The 17,092-nt window shown below is 47.3% G+C and overlaps 1 protein-coding gene across 4 annotated transcripts in view; it reads right to left on the bottom strand.

The window, feature by feature from the left end:
* CACNA1H (calcium voltage-gated channel subunit alpha1 H) overlaps positions 1–17,092 on the bottom strand; it is a 206,140-nt gene that overhangs the window by 83,804 nt on the left and 105,244 nt on the right. For all 4 annotated transcript variants that reach the window (XM_061599729.1, XM_061599731.1, XM_061599730.1 and 1 more), the window contains exons 9-12: positions 14,066–14,217; positions 10,800–10,985; positions 7,891–8,008; positions 1,489–1,644 (exon numbers count right to left, since the gene is read on the bottom strand). In XM_061599729.1, coding sequence (XP_061455713.1) covers positions 1,489–1,644; positions 7,891–8,008; positions 10,800–10,985; positions 14,066–14,217 — 612 coding nt within the window. The remainder of the gene's footprint in view (positions 1–1,488; positions 1,645–7,890; positions 8,009–10,799; positions 10,986–14,065; positions 14,218–17,092) is intronic.

Here is a 17,092-nt window from a genome sequence, read left to right as displayed (position 1 = left end):
TGGGCAAGGATCCAGAACAGACGTGGTCGCCCGAACCATTCCAAGCACCTTGTCCACTTCCTCGAGCTGCACCAACTGAAACTCATCCAATAAAGAAAGACAAGGCCGTGCTCCGGACACTTCGGATAATGAATAAGACAGAGGACTGTCAAAAATGCTACTGACAGCAAGGAAAGTTAGCGATCTGCGGTGACTTGCAGGCAGGAGTGGCCAGCGCTGTGGAGACCGCTTCCTGAGACTGGTGTCCTTATTGCTAATGACACAGGGTCAGGTAGGGCCGGGGAGCAAGATTGGAGCTGTGTTGAGTCGAGCCCGTGCTTCTGCCGGGGCAGCTGCACATTCCCAACCTCGCTGCGGTCCCCTCCCCCCACTCTGGTAAGCAGCAGCGATGCCACATCACCGCTCCACAACACTGGCGCCTCCTGTTTGCTGGAGATGAGGGAGATTATCTGCTCAATCAGACTTACTACTGGATTTTGACTGAATCCGACAGTCTGCTGTCTTTTTGGACCGGCACTGATTTCTTGTGGCGGGCCATGGCTATAATTGGCACGGCTCCCCCCCCAATTCCCCCCTGACTTTACATAATTATCTTTGTAATTTCAATCACTATTATCCATTAACGTCCATGGATTTACAAACGCATTTATGTTAAAAAATACAAAAATATTTTTTCACCCCTAAAACCACACACACAGCAGATCAAACCGGCAAGTACAAAAGCAAGTGGGAACAAAAAGATGGCGGATCGGGATTGAACAATGGACTATTGGAATGGAAGTGGATCGGAATGAGATAGTGAACCCTACTGGTTGCCAACAGATTTTTCCAGCCACCTGGAAATAAACTCACACATTTTTGTGCCTTCACTTACTTAACTAATCAGGTAACCTGTGGCCCTCCATCTGTTGTTGGATTCCAGTTCTCATCAGCCCAGTGAGCCTGGCCAATGGTTAGGGATGATGGGAGCTCCAATCAGTGTTGTCAGATGGGTGAACCAGTATAGTGTAGTAGTTAGAGCGTCGGACTAGGGCCTGGGAGACCAGGGTTCAAATCCCCGCTCAGCCATGATGCTCATTGGGTGACTTCCCGACGTTCTGCCCGATCATCTTCTCTCAACCTCACCTACTTCACAGGGTTGTTGCAAGGACTAAATGGGAAAGGGGAGCGCCATGTATGCCACCTTGAGCTCTTTGCAGATACACCAGGACATAAATGTAACAATGCATGAAAGAGATCCCTAGCCCAGCAACATTTGGAGAACCAGAGGCTCCGCATTCCTGCTGCAGGCGAACCTAGTTTCTCTACGAATCACCGCCACACCCTGTAGCAGGGAGTTCCACAGTTGCCTGTTATTTCCAGGCATGCTGGATGATATTCAAGCAATAACAATGTCAGGGGGCTGAGACCTCCACCCGAGCGGCATGTTGTGTTGGGTAACTGGGCAAAAACCCAAGATGCTGGCCTTTGGTGAGGACCTTCCCTTACCTCGGCTTGGAAACCTTCTACCAAGATGGCAACCAAGAGGTTGAAAAGCACGTAGTTGCCGAAGGTCATCAGGGCCACAAAATAAAGAGCTGCCCAGGAAGATGTGGATGCCATCCCGTTGTACAGCACCACGTTCCAATCTTCTTGCGTGAGGATCTGCATACAATGGAGGAGGGGGGAAGAGAGAGAGAGACAGATCAGTCCAGTCCTTTCCCCCAAGTAGCAAGTGTCTGACAGGAGGCCATCCGCTTCTGCTCTTCAGGCTTCAAACTAGGAGGTCCACATCTCAGTGCCAGAGCATCTGGTTTGCATGCAGAAGGTCCCAGTTTAAATCCCTGGAGAGCTGGGAGAGGACCCTGTCTGAAACCCTGGACAGCTGCTGCCAGTCAGTGCCAAGAACACAACATGGGACGGACCCACAGTCTGACTCATGAGACGGTGGGTTCGGATATTCCTAAGCAGTCAAGTCTGGTCCATTAGGCTAATGGGGCCCTGCCCCACCCACCTCAGGCTGCCCCCAGCCAGCCTCCCTCTGCCTGCCTTCTTGCTTACAACCTTTGAAATGCCTCCCCCAAATAGGAACCTACCCAGGCCCCTAGATCTTCTGCTGAGGCCTGTCTCTAGATCCCGCCATGAGGGAGACTTGGAGAGTGGCGACAAGGGAGAGGGCCTTTTCAGTGGTGGCTCCCCATCTGTGGAATACGCTCCCCAGTGAGGCCCGCCTGGCGCCTTCATTGACATCTTTGCGGCACCAGGTAAAGACTTACCTTCCCACCCCACAGGCATTTGGTAGACGGAGATGAAGTTGTTTGTTATTAGTATGCTGCCAAAGCTTCCTGTGGCTGCATTGGGGTGTTTGTTGTTTTAGTGGTTTGTTTTTATATAGCGCAGTGGGGAGGAGAGCCTGGCTGGGAGTCCAGAGTCGGTGAGTTCAAATCCCCGCTCGTGCCTCCTAGGGGTCAAGGGCCAGCTAAAGATCACCCCACAGGGAGTGGCTCAGGGTTACGTGCCCTGCCACCTGTGCAGCCGTGGGCAAGCTGCATGGTCCCAAGGAGCCCAGTTGCCCCCCAGCTGGCAGTTGGAGACAAGGAAGGGGCTGGCTTGTGCAGCTGTGGCAAGCTGAGCAGGCCTACCCAGCTGGGGAGGACTAGCCTCAGAGGGAGGCAATGGCAACCCCCCTCTGAATACCACGAAATCCCTCTTCATAGGGTGGCCATAAGTTGGGATCAGCTTGAAGGCAATCCATTTCCTTTTCATATTTTCTTTCTATTTTTAACAATGTTGTAAAATGCTTGGAGACCGCCGGGTAACAAGTAACCAATAAATCTAATTATTATTATTAATAATAACAAGAACCAGTTGGGGGTATCGCTGCCTGCAACGGGCTCTCGACCCACATACTGTTCATCTCTCCACTGTTTGCCCTGCCAGTCCCAATGGGCATCAGCTGCCACTGTAACTCATTGTGTCCAATCACCTGCATGCCTCTGTCAGTGGATAGGTGTTAAAGAAAGGAGATTGCGTGTGTGTGTGTGCGTGTGCAGGCATGACAGGAAACTGCACAATCTCATCCGGAAGGCCTCATCTCTCATCTCAGAGCTGTACGGCCGCATTGTTCAGTAACTGGGCAAGGAAAATGCACTCTACGCATCTTGCTAAGATTGTAAATCGTTATAATAAAATGTAAGCTGCCTCGACTGCTTTGGCTGAAAAGCTGTTCACAAATCTTTTGTTCTGCCACAACAGAAGTGGTCTTTTGCTATTATTGGCGGTAGCAGCGGTGAAACTTTCTTGCAGGCCCAAAGGCCGCGTTCCCTTCTGGGCAAACCTCTGCGGTGTCACACATCAGTGGTGGGCAGAGCAAAAGTGGGTGTGTGATGAATGAGTTATAGTTTGGGAACTATAGTATGTAGTGTTAATTTGACACAGCAGAAAATGAGTTAATCTGATCCATATACAAGCAGAAAAACTAAATTTCTAAAAGTGCTGTGAAGGCAGGATGTTCTGTTAGGCTTGTTCATCCCATGTAGCAAGATACATTCAAGCTGGAATGTGTTGTGCCTAGAGGGAGGCAAGAACACAACGGAACAGTGCTCAAGGTTAGGAAACTAGCCCAACGCGAGACAATGAAACTGTTGCTAATAAGCAATAAGGGAAGGGCTGTGTGTAAGGAGGATTTGGAGCCATATATCAATGTAATCTGTGCAGCTATGCTTTCAGACCAGGATTCTGGCGTTAGCCGAATTCTTCGTCTCTCTTTTGCAAAAGATGTTTGGTAATTAATCAATAAAGGTGTTGTTTTATATCCCTGGTTTCTCATCTGGTGATTATTGAAGCTTCCTCCAGATGTAAAGAGCCAAGGTGCTTGGACAGGTTCGTGCGACCACTTCGGTACTGGATCCTTGCCCCTCTTGGCTAATTAAAACTAGCAAGGAAGGAACAGTTGGCTGGGCCAAGGAAGTGATTAATGCCTCTTTACGAGAGGGAGTGGTCCCTGGCTGTCTGAAAGAGGCGGCAGTGAGACCACTCCTGAAAAAACCTTCCTTGGACCCAGAGGATTTCAGCAGCTACAGACCAGTAGCCAATGTTCCGTTCCTGGGCAAGATCCTGGAACGTGTGGTTGCTGACCAGCTCCAGGCGCTATTGGATGAAACCGATTATCTAGATCCATTTCAATCGGGGTTCAGGCCTGGTTTTGGCACTGAGACTGCCTTGGTCGCCCTGTTTGATGACCTATGTCGGGAGAGAGACAGAGGGAGTGTGACTCTGTTGATTCTCCTTGATCTCTCAGCGGCTTTTGATACCATCGACCATGGTATCCTTCTGGAGAGGCTTGCGGAGTTGGGAGTTGGAGGCACTGCCTAGCAGTGGTTCCGCTCCTACTTGGCGGATCGTCGCCAGAAGGTAGTACTTGGGGAACATTGCTCGACACCTTGGACTCTCCATTGTGGAGTCCCTCAGGGGTCGGTTTTGTCCCCCATGCTTTTTAACATCTACATGCAGCCTCTGGGTGCCGTCATCAGGAGTTTTGGAGTGCGTTGCCACCAGTACGCTGATGACACGCAGCTCTATTTCTCCTTTTCATCTTCTACAGGTGAGTCTGTGGATGTGCTGAATCACTGCCTGACCGCGATAATGGACTGGATGAGAGCTAATAAACTGAGACTCAATCCAGACAAGACTGAGACACTGTTGGTGAATGCCTTCCCTGCCCAGATGGTGGATGTTTACCCTGTTTTAGATGGGGTTACACTCCCCTTGAAGGAACAGGTGCGTAGTCTGGGAGTCATCTTAGACTCTTCCCTCACACTTGAGGCTCATGTAGCCTCGGTGGCCCGGAATGCGTTCTACCAACTTCGGTTGGTAGCCCAGCTACGTCCCTATCTGAGTAAGGAGGACCTCACATCAGTGGTACATGCTATGGTAACCTCGCGTCTGGACTACTGCAATGCGCTTTACGTAGGGCTACCTTTGAAGACGATTCGGAAGCTACAGCTAGTGCAAAATGCGGCTGCCAGACTGCTAACAAGAACTAAGCGGTCTGAGCATATAACACCTGTGCTAGCCCGTTTGCACTGGCTTCCAATATGCTTCCGGGCCAGATTCAAAGTGTTGGTACTTACCTATAAAGCCTTATACGGCGCGGGACCACGATATCTGTCGGAACGCCTCTCCCGATATGAACCGGCCCGTACACTACGGTCTACTACGAAGGCCCTCCTCCGGGTTCCGATTCATAGGGAAGCCCGGAGAGTGGTGACAAGATCTAGGGCCTTCTCAGTGGTGGCCCCCGAACTATGGAACGGTCTCCTCGAGGAGGTGCGCCTGGCGCCAACACTATCATCTTTTCGGCGCCAGGTTAAAACCTTTCTCTACTCTGAGGCATTTTCATTCCTGTTAATTCTAAATTATTATATTTTGATTTTAGACTGTACAGTTTTTTGTACAGTTTTGTATTGTGTTATATTGTATTGTGTTATTTTTATTGTATTTTTAATGTTCACCGCCCAGAGAGCTGTTGCTAGTCGGGCGGTATATAAGCTTAATAAAATAAATAAATAAATAAAATAAACAGGTGGAGCAAAATATCGAATATTTATCTTTGTACTGTAGGCTAATTTTGCACATACACACGCCTATTATTTATTTAATTAGAAAATTCATAAACTGCTTGATTAAAAAAATCTCCCTGCGGTCTATGAATAAAATAAAATAAAATAAAATAAAAACCTGAAAGCCCATTAAAAACAAATATACAAGCCATCATCATGTTAAACAAAGATCAATTCAATAAAACATTTAAAATAAATATGGATAACGAAATCATGTGTTTGGACAGGCTTGCTGAAACAGAAAAGTTTGCAGTCGGCATCTAAAACGATGGCTGCGTACATTATGCTGGTCACCGACTATAACAATAAAGATATATATATATATGGCTGAGTACATGCCATACATTTAAAGCACATGATTTCCCCCAAAGATTCCTGGGAACTGTAGTTTATCCATCACAGAGCTGCAATTCCCAGTATCCTTAACAAAGTTCCAAGGTTTCTTTAGGGAGAATGATATGCTCTTCCTTAATGTCAGTAGGCAGGGAGTTCCAGAGCACAGGTGCTTCCACACTACTGGCATCCAGGTAAGCATTATCAGCTATAGAGGCATTATCAGCGTTCTAGGACACATTTTCCTCAGGCAAAAAACAATCAAGGAGGGTGCATAATAGGGCTGGTGAGAGGTATGGCCTAGAGGGAGGGGGTATGACTGAGGAGGAGGATAAATTGGGGAGACCCCTGAGGGCCAACAGACAGGTTTGGAGAGCTGCATTTGGCCCTTGGGCCTGAGCTTTCTCACTTTTGCTTTATTGAAACTATCTCCATCTTGCTAATTGCCCACAATGTAAAAGACCAAGGAAGAAAACATAAATAAAATTAAAAAAGGATCAGCCAGAGCTTGGAAAAGTTTCTTTTTTGAACTACAGCTCCCATCAGCCCAATCCAATGGCCATGCTGGCTGGGGCTGATGGGAGTTGTAGTTCAAAAAAAGAAACTTTTCCAGGCTCTGGAATTGGCATCAGAACATAATAAGAGTGCGCTGGATCAGGCCAGTGGCCCATCTAGTCCAGTATCCTGTTCTCACAGTGGCCAACCAGGTGCCCCAATGGGAAGCCCCAAAAAGAAGGATCTGAGCACAAGAGCCACTCTCTCCACTTGTGATTCCCAGCAACTGGCGTTCAGAAGCATACCACCTCTGCCAGCAGAGCTAGAACATGATCATCCTGGTTAGTAGCCATTGATTTTGAGTATTAGTTGAAGAGATCTTTGACCTCAATTAGTCTGTCTTCAACCAAGACAACCAGCTTTAGAATTTCTGCAAAACAGGAGTGACCCATTAACAGGGTACGAGAACCACCGTTAGCTTGATGGAGCAGCTTGCCTCCCATTAACCTCAGCCAAAAGCGCCGAGCTCAGCCTCTGTGCCTCGGGCCGAATTTATTTACCCACAAGATTTGCGGTGACAATAGCAGCGGCACCTCTATTAAAATGAGGTAATGGAAGCCACGTACTACAGAGCGCCGATGTCAATTTTCCCAGCAGTCAATTATTTAATTCTCCTCTCTTGTTTATCCGGACAGGACGGCCTGAAATGGACAGAGACGGTGTTTTTCCTTCCTCCAGAGAAGTTTTCAAGTTACTTGTCATATAAAGGCCATTTGTGAAATGAAATCTGGCCAAATCTTGTATGTTCAGAGCTAATGAAGCAGGGAAGATCTAGCCAGATGACTTTGGAAAGTCCAGGAAGTGAGCAGGAATCATAGAATCATAGAGTGGAAGGGGCCTATAAGGCCATCAAATCCAACCCCCTGTGCAATGCAGGAATCAAAATGAAAGCATTCCCAACAGATGCCTGTCCAGCTGTCTCTTGAATGCCTCCAGTGTTGGAGAGCCCACTGCCTCTCTAGGTAATTGATTCCATTGTCATATGGCTCTAACAGTTAGGACGTTTTTCCTGATGTCCAGTCAAAATCTGGCTTCCTGCAATTTGAACCCATTATTCCGTGTCCTGCACTCTGGGACGACTGAGAAGAGATCCCGGCCCTCCTCTATGTGACAACCTTTCATGTACTTGAAGAGTGCTATCATATCTCGCCTCAGTCTTCTCTTCTCCAGTCCCCTGATCATCCTTGCTGCCCTCGTCTGAACCTGTTCCAGTTTGTCTGCATCCTTCTTGAAATGCGGGGACAAGAACTGGATGCAGTATTCAAGATGAGGCCTAACCAGTGCTGAATAGAGGGGAACTAATACTTCACGCGATTTGGAAACTATACTTATATATCAATATATACACCATTTTTATTTTTATTTTTTACTTGGTGGGGAGTCATAGCTTTAGGGATCTTACCTGAAACACAGTGACAATAGCCCACAGCAAGGAATCAAAATTCTTCCTGTCTGGCATCGTGTCTCCTGTATCGGTTTTCAAGCCGAATTTGCAACCAAAAAGATGCATACCAAGAATGCTAGGAAAAGAGAGAGGAGGAGGGAGAGGAATTATTGAACAATGCACTGTTACTGGTGTATTCAAGGATGCCTTAGATCAGCCTTTGCCAGCCAGGTGCCCTGCAGGATTGATAGACTACAGCTCCCATCAGCCCCAGCTAGGGATGGAAGGACCTGTTAATTTTGGTTCTCTCAGAAGGCCTGGTGCCAGTGGGTGGCCAGGTTGGGCACTGGTTGAGGGCCCTATGGCTGAGAGGGGCCCTGCAGCTGGGGATGGGTGGGTGTAGCTTCCATTCCGCGATCTGTGCTAGCATTGGGTTGCAGAACATATACCTCATGACCCGATGCTGGTAAGGATTGTGGAGCGAGAGCCACCCTCCCTGGCAACACGTCCTGTGTTGCACTGCTGCCGCCAGGGGTTTAAATAGGCCTGGCTATTCAGTGCATTAGGGCACTTCATGTGCATGCTTACCATCACCCAAGATACGGCTGGGCCAGTTTAAGCCCCTGGAGATGGCAGTATTGCTGCAGTCTGGTGCCAGCTCTGTCTCTCAGTTTCTCATTTTTCCAATCTTAAATTCAGTTCTCTACATTTCTGCAGCAATTTACGATTCACTTCTTCCCAAATCCTCATGAAAATTCTTCAGCATTTTAGTGAGGATTTCTCCTAATAGACATATTTTTGTAGACAGCTTTGACTTACGTACACATTTTTGCAAGCCATTTCTCCTAACATTATGCATTTTCATATGTTAATTTCACTAACATATTCATTTTGATGTACACTTTCCTTTAATATATGCATTTTTATAAACATTCTTGGGTTGGAGAACTGCATCACAAAATTCAGAGAAGTGCAAATTTCAGAAGATGGCTGTGTTTCGTTTCTTATATTGTTTCGGAAAGTACGAATTTGATAGATTCGGCTTTAAATCCAAATTGAATGGAATTTCTCCCCCATCCCTAGCCCCAGCCAACCCAGCTGTGCTGGCTAGGGCTGATGGGAACTGTAGTCCAAAAGTTCCTCCTCAAAATGCGTCCTCCTCACAGTGCTCTTGGAATTACGCTGGTGTGAACCTCCCCCTCCAAACACCAAATACCCCCCTCCCAATCAGGTAAACCAGTGATTTCACGTGATTCACTAGAAAAGACAATAAAGCTGGGGAAAACAGAAGGGAGTAGAAAAAGAGGAAGACCAAACAAGAGATGGATTGATTCCATAAAGGAAGCCACGGAGCTGAATTTACAAGATCTGAACAGGTTGGTTCACGACAGATGCTCTTGGAGGTCACTGTTTCATAGGGTCACCATAAGTCGCAATCGACTTGAAGGCACAAAACAACAAACTGTTATAAAATAGGCAGAAGGGGCTTGGCAGGAGGGGCAGAGCTGCTATGGTAGCTTCCCAGCAGATGGTTGCTCTTGCTTACCAGGATGGAGAGGGGAGGTGGCAGGGAGGTAGGGACCCCCTCTGAAATCACTGGTTTGCCTGATTGGGAGGGGGGTGCTGACAAATGCAGTAATTTAACTTGGTGTCTACTATTAAGTCAATTGCTTGCATCATCTTGCCAAGTTTTTTGGGGGAGGGAGGAATTCTTTTTTTTGGGGAGGGGGATTCTTCCACTCCTCTGTTCCTCCAGAGTTTTGATCAGAAGATTAAGTGTGGGGGAAAAAAACCCTCCTCTCCTCTTAGCAAAACAACAACCAGTTTTCCACGAGGCTGTGGTTGCGTCCCGATGACCTGTTCCTTGCGGATTCATCCTGATTTGTTTGCACAAAGTTTTCAGGAAGATTACACGTATCCACTGTTTACTGCAGCCTTTCCCAACCGGTGTGCCTCCAGATGTTGTTGGACCACAATTCCCATCTTTCCTGACCATTGGCACTGCTGGCTGAGGCTGATGGGAGTTGTGGTTCAACAACATCTGGAGGCACACTGGTTGGGAAAGGCTGGTTTACTGAGTATTCGTTCTGATTTGTTTGTGGAAAGTTTATATGATGTTGCATCAAGGAATTGTTATCCTGTACTTTCTGGCACATTTTTTCATCACTTTCCTTACTGCAAAAGGTCTGAGGGTGGGTAGGGGTTTTTTTTGGGGGGGGGAGGAATGGGTTTATTGCACAAGAGCACCAAAACAACTTTTATTGTGCAACCTGAATTTGCCGATATGCACTGAATCCAACCCATAGAACACTGAACAGATGGAAGCAGCTTGGAAATCTATCAATGGTATATTTTGCGTTTTGGGAAATGGTTCTTCCGTACTTACCTGAAGTTCACAAAGGTCTGCTACATTTCCGTTGGAAATGGTCCAGGTTTTGTACTGTCTCACCCACCCTCCCTTCCAGGAATTTTGCAAGCAAAACACATTTTGGAAAAAAGAAAAGCCAAGCAAAGAGCTGCAGCCCTTTGCATAACAAGCGCAAATTCAGAGTTCCTAGCCAATTTGAGGGCAGGGGAAGGAGAATTCTCAATCCCCCGCTCAGTTTTTTCAGGTGACATCCTGGGCTTCAGTTCAGCCGCCTCAAAGATGTTTGCCATCTATCAGGAACAATGGAGCAATTGTTTTGCTGTTGTTGTCACTTTGCGTCCTTCATCTGTCTCCAGGATGGCAGGAGATGGCGGAACAGGGAGACCGTGGAGGGGGGAATCCATCTGCCGAGCATCCAGCCTGTCAGTCTGTTGTGAGTTGAGCTGTCACCCACGCTTTGCTAGGCAAAGGGGCCCCATTGTCATTTTAATCTATACAGCGACGAGATGAATGAAGAACCAATTAATCGGGGAGGGAAGGCGCGCATGCTGTCACATACCTGAAGATGAATATGAAGAGCATGAGCAGCATGCAGAAAGTGGCCACGTTGTCCATGGTCTTCATCAGGACCACCAGCTGGCGTCGGAGAGCTGGCATGAAGCGCACCAGCTTCAGGACCCGGAGAAGCCGGAAGGTTCTCAGGACAGAAAGTCCTCCGTCTGATTGACCAATTATCTCCCAGACGCTACAGGATCAAACAAGAGACTCATGTGAACACTGGCCATCTTATCTTTTTAGAATAACCAGCACCATAATCATCATGGAAAGTAGCAAGGCCGGCCCTCCTATTGGGCAGAGCTGAAACGCCTGCCTTAGGTGGCAGAGGACAGAGCTGTGGGTGTGATGTGGTCCGTGCTGTGCCTCGGGATGGAAGGATCTTTAAGTTTCAGTTCCCCCGTTTCACATTTTTCCAATCTTAAATTCAGTTCTCCACATTTCTGCAGCAATTTGCATCTTTTGTTAAAAAAAATTCCTCAAGAAAATTATTCAGCATTTTAGTTCGACTTTCTCCTAACACACACACCTTTTCGTGTACAGTTGTGACTAACGTGAGCATTTTTGCAAACCATTTCTCCTAACAGAATGCATTATTGTATGTTGTTTTCGTTAACAGATTCATTTTTATGCACTTTCCCCTAATATATGCTTCTTTGTAATCAATCTTTGGCTAGAGAACTGCTTTGCAAAACCCAGATACGTGCAAATGTTGAAGGTTGATTGTGTTTCAGTTCTCATATTGCTCTGGAATGTGTGAATTTGATAGATTTGAACTGGATCCAATTTCTCCTCCATCCCTTGCTGCACCCAGTGGAGGCTGGCCTGCTAGGGCTCACAGGGCATTGCCCCACCAACCTCAATCTGTCCCCTGACAGCCCCCACCTATCTGCCTTCTTACTTGCAGCCAGTCCAGCTTCCTCCTCCTTCATCTCAGAGTTGCCCTTGGAGAACTCTGCAGGAGAAGCACTGCCATCAGTAAGGCCACACTTCTGGCCAATCCTCCCTCCCCCAGTTTTACTGTCACAAAATTGGGGACAGGGGCATGTTGGTTACATTGCAATGGTTGGTCATTGCTGCTTTCCAAGGTTGGCCTGAGACATTTTGCTGCCTGAGGCAAAGGTTAAAGTGGTGCATTCTGTGCCCTGCATGGACAGAAACTGCATGCACATTCTGTACAATCCATGTGCAGAAACTGGTCAGACTGGTGGCCATTGAATCTTATTTAATTATTTCTTATAACATTGAGATCCCACCTTTCCACTCAAGGTGGCGTACATGGTTCTTCTCTCTCTCCCTTTTATCCTCACAACAACCCTGTGATGTGGGTTAGAGACTGTGACTGGCCCAAGGTCACCCAGCAAGCTTCATGGCCAAGTGGAGATTTGAACCCTGGTTTCCCATGTTCTAATCTGACACTGTAACTACTACACCACACTGGCACTTGAATGCTGGTGATAAGAATGGATCCTCCATTGCACCTGAGAGCAGCAGGCTAGCTTAGGGGGGGTGCAGCCAGTGGTGGCTGGTACCCACTGGGGCTGGTAGTGCAGAAGGCAGAAAGGCCAACAGGAGGTGGAGCCAGAGTCAATCCCTACTGCAATGCAAACTTCCAACTCTGTTCTACCCTCTCCATTTACAGTCCTAAGGGTAGCAAAGAGGAGAGCATTCTCCCCTCTCTGAAACAAGGCTGCATCTGCAATAGCCGTTAGCAAAGTTACATTTCCCAGATCTACTTCTGCCTGGGATGTTGCACATCCTGGTGTTCCAAGTGTAGGGATGGAGGTATCTCCCTCTTTTCTTTCGTCCAACCCCATTGCTGCTGCTGCATTAAACAGCTAAAGGGATGGCTGGTAAGGATTGGAGAAAGGGCCTTGGAGGATTGTTGGTCAGTGGGGAGAGTGCTGGGGGTCTGGGAAGAAGTTGGATTCTTCTCCAGCTTGGATTTTAATCTGAGACGGAGAAAAGAATTACGGGGTCCTAATGTTCACCCCATCAAGGTTAGAATTCTGGTACCCCAAAAGCTTGCATTTTATTATTTATTTAAAGCATTTTGATCCTGCTCCTCAGCAAAAAAAAAAAACCACCCCTCCAAAAAGTTCCCAAAGCAGCTTCCAAATGGCAGTGGTTAAGACAAACCCTGACCTCAGGCTTGCACCCTAAAAGTCATGTCACAAAAGGAAAAGGGATTGGGAGGGAAGAGGGGAAAAGAAAGCCCAGGTGCTATTTCCAAGCTAGGAAATACAAGTTTTGGCAACAACTTTTATAAGAACATAAGAGGAGCCTGCTGGATCAGGCCCATGTCCCATCTAGTCCAGCATCCTCTGCTCATAGTGACCAACCAGATGCCAAATGGAAGCCTGCAAGCAGGACCCGAGCGCAAGAGCACTCTCCCCTCCTGTGGTTTCCAGCAACTGGTATCCAGAAGTCTACTGTCTCTGACAGTGGAGGCTGAGCATAGCCATCATGCCTAGTAGACCTTTTATTTATTTTATCTATTAATGATATTGATTATCGCTTTTCCCCCAAACTCAAAGCGACTTAGAAAAAGGAAAAAAAATCTCAAAAACATATACAGAATAAAGATAACAGTACAAAAGCACTCCAAGCAAAACTCAATACAATAGACAGAACAATCCGATTAAAATCACAACACACAATACAAGTCACATATAGATTTTTTGCTACCCCCCTCCTGTCCCCCAAACTCGGAACCTACTAGTTCAGCCTTGACAGCCTTTTCCTCCATGAATATGTCTAACCCTCTTTGAAAGCCATCCAAGTTGGTGGCCATATCACTGCCTCTTGTGGGAGTGAATTCCACAGTTTAACTATGCCCTGCATGAAGAATCCACTTTCTCCATGCAGTGCGTAATTTTATACACTTCTATCCTGTCACCTCTGACTCGCCTTTTCCCTAAACTAAAAAGCCCCAAATGCTGCAAAAAAAGGGGAGTCGCTCCATCCCCTTGATCGTGCTGGTTGCCCTTCTCTGAACCCTTTACAGCTCTGCAATATCCTTTCTGAGATGAGGTGACCAGAACTGCACACTGTATTCCAAATGCGGCCACATCATAGATTTGTATAGAGGCATGACGGTATCGGCAGTTTTATTTTCAAGACCTTCCCTAATGATCCCTAGCATGGAATTTGCCTTTTTCACGAGAGAGAGAAAGAGATATTATTTGCTTTTGACTGTCTCCAACCCCACATCATGCAGATAGCCTTGCCCCTGAGCCTCAGGAGAAGCAATTTAACTGGCCAGCTTACCTGATCACAACAATGATGCCATCAAATATGTTGTACGGGTTCTTGATATAGCCCCAGATGCCAAAGGCCAGTAGTTTCAGGAGCATTTCCAGAGCAAACATGCTTGTGAAGACAATGTTGCTGATCTCCAGGGCGTTGGTCAACTCATCTGGCTACGGCAGAAGAGGAAACAAGGAAGAACAAAGCCAGAGTAAGAACATACAGTTAGAAACATTGCCAGCATCATAAGAGCAGTCCTGCTAACTAGAGGTGTCAAGTTCTGATTCCTATAATGGACATCCAGATGACTCTGCAAAGCCCTACCTCATTGTCTGTCCTCTAAAAAAAGAATATTCACATATATACTTCCTCTGGAGCTGGAGGTTCCACTTAGCTATAATTAAGAACCCAAGAAGAGCCCTGCTAGTATAGACTACAGGTCCATCTAGTCCAGCTTCCTGCATCCAACAGTGGCCAACCAGAGGGTGCCAAGAAGCCTTCGACGAAGGCAAGAAGGCAACCACCCTTCTCCACTGTTTTTTTCTCTCGGCAACTGGAGCATAGGTACATAGGAAGCTGCTCCATACTGAGTCAGACCATTGTCCATCTCTGCTGACTTGCAGTGCCCCTCCAGGTTTTCAGGCAGGAGTCTCTCCCAGCCCAACCTGGAGATGCTGGGGATTGAACCTGGGACCTTCTGCATGCAAAGTAGGTGCTCTGCCACTGAGGTATGGCCCTTTCCCATTGGTATTCAGTGGTATTCTGTGTCAGAACATGGACGTTCCATATAGCAAATTACCAATGAAGAAAGACCTTCCCACCACAACCAACAGCAATTTGTCTGCTCTCTTTTCTTTAAGGCTTATTGAAGCCAGCGGGCATAGTCAGAAATTGTGGTAGTGAGTTCCAGAAGAACATGGAAAGTTGCTTCGCACCGTCTCAGACCACTCGTCCATCTAGCGCAGGACTGTCTACACTGACCGGCAGCAGCTCTCCAAGGGCTTCAGATAGGGGTCTCTCCCACCCTATCTGGAGATGCCAGGGATTGAACCTGGGACCTTCTGTATGCAAATCAAATGCTCTACCGCTGAGCTGCAACATGTCCGTAACGATAAAGGGAGATCCTCATGGTTCTGAATAAGCGGCTAGTTTAAATAAAAACGTAGGAAGCTGTTTTATACCGTGTCAGATCACTGGATCATCTATCTCAGTATTGTCTACACTGACTGGCAGCAGCTCTCTGGGATTTCAGGCTGGGGACACTCCCAGCCCTGCCTGGAGATACCAGTAATTGAACCCGGAAAGCATGGAAAGGAAATGCTCTGCCACTGAGCTATGGCCCTATGTCAACCTAATTACGTGTTGTGTGAAGAAGGACTTGCTTTTGTCTGTCTTGAATCTATTGCACAGCAGTTTCACTGGATCACCGTGTTCCAATATTTACTGAGCGTGGGAGAAAAACTCCTCCATCTCTTGAATGTCCATAATTTTATAGCAAAGCGTTGCCAGATGACAAAGCCCCTAGTGATTAGCAGCCGTTTTCTCGAATGCTTGCAGGTAAGGATCTACAACCTGGTGAGTTATTCCGCATCATCCGGGAGGGGGAACATTTCTCAGCCTGAGGGCCACCAGTGGCTTGTGGGAGCGGTGTGCTGGTGGCAGGTGGGTCCAGAGGCCAAAGTGGGTGGGGCTAGGGCAAAAAGTGGGCGGGGTAAGGGATGGGACTTTTACTTTGGTACAATAGGGTACATTCCAGCCATGCAAGAAGGCGGAGATTTCTGCTCTCCATCCAGGCAAGCAGGAGGTATTAGCACAGTCCAAAGATGGACACCTAAGGATGGAACTGACCTCATCATTGACAAGATTTCCCTGTTTCCCATTGTTTTGCTTAAATTTATACAACCCTATAGGATAAGCAGAGGTGGCTGGTGGCTCCATGTCAGTGGGGCAGTGGAATCCACTCTGGACTTTAGTTTCAACTTTCCAGGAGCTTTCCAAGGTGCTGAAACCTAAACACACAGTAGGTCCAGCACTTTGGAGAGCTCATTGAAATTTCAGACTAAAACCCAGAGTGGTGGTTTCAGGACTTTGGACAGCTCTTATTGCCCAAATGCTTTGCTTGAAGCAGAACACCCAAACTTGCTCAAATGGGAATGTTTTGAGGGTTTTTTTCAGTGCGGAGGGGCTGGAATCAGTCTAATGCTATTCCCTTCCTAATTACACCCGGAGTGGGTAACCACATCTGGCGGGGGGGGCAGATCCTCATCTCCATGCACACCTGTAGGCTAGGTTTGACAGGTGGGCCAGGCCGTCCAAGTGTCAATAATCTAACGTCACAATTTTGTCAGATGTCCTGTTTTTGCCCACACAGTTTGAAATCAAATGGCGTGGGCAAAAAAGTATGCAGAGCCTTAGCCCTGACAATCAGCTGATAGGAGGTGCTTGGGAAGCAGTGTGCAAGGGGCTTTGCAGGCACCGCCAATCAGCTGATTGGAAGGGCCTGCAAAGCCCCTTTCAACCAAGTCCTGCCTTTATGAGACCCGCACCTGATGTCATAGATCGCACCAGGTATTATGGTTATTTTCTCAATTTATTACCCACCCTTCACCATAAGGTCCCAGGGCAGGTTACAACAAATTAAAATATCAAGCAGGTGGACATGTGCTCAGCCAAAACAGCTTCACAAACCAAGTGGGGCCTGGTGGACCTAATTAGGCTCACAAGCCAGAGCTTCCCTGCAGCAGAATTGAACTGTCTCCCAGTTGCAGATTAAGTCAATAAAGATCCGGCACATTCTTCCCCAACCTGGTGCCGTAGAGATGTTGCTGGACTGCAGCTGCCATCATCCCTGACCATTGACCATGGTGGTTGCTGGACTGATGGAAGCTGGAATCCAACGATATCCAGAGGGCATCTACTACCTGGGGAAAACAGGATAACTAAGCTCTCTTGCTGTGCCATTCAGAGGAGTGTAGCTCCAGAACATATGTTTTCTTACCCTGTAAATTTTATCAGGGGGATTCCTATTATGGTGGGAAAATTTGATGG

Source organism: Rhineura floridana, chromosome 17 (assembly GCF_030035675.1).
Source record: "Rhineura floridana isolate rRhiFlo1 chromosome 17, rRhiFlo1.hap2, whole genome shotgun sequence".
Classification (NCBI taxonomy): domain Eukaryota; kingdom Metazoa; phylum Chordata; class Lepidosauria; order Squamata; family Rhineuridae; genus Rhineura; species Rhineura floridana.
This window is presented reverse-complemented; position numbering and strand designations above follow the sequence as displayed.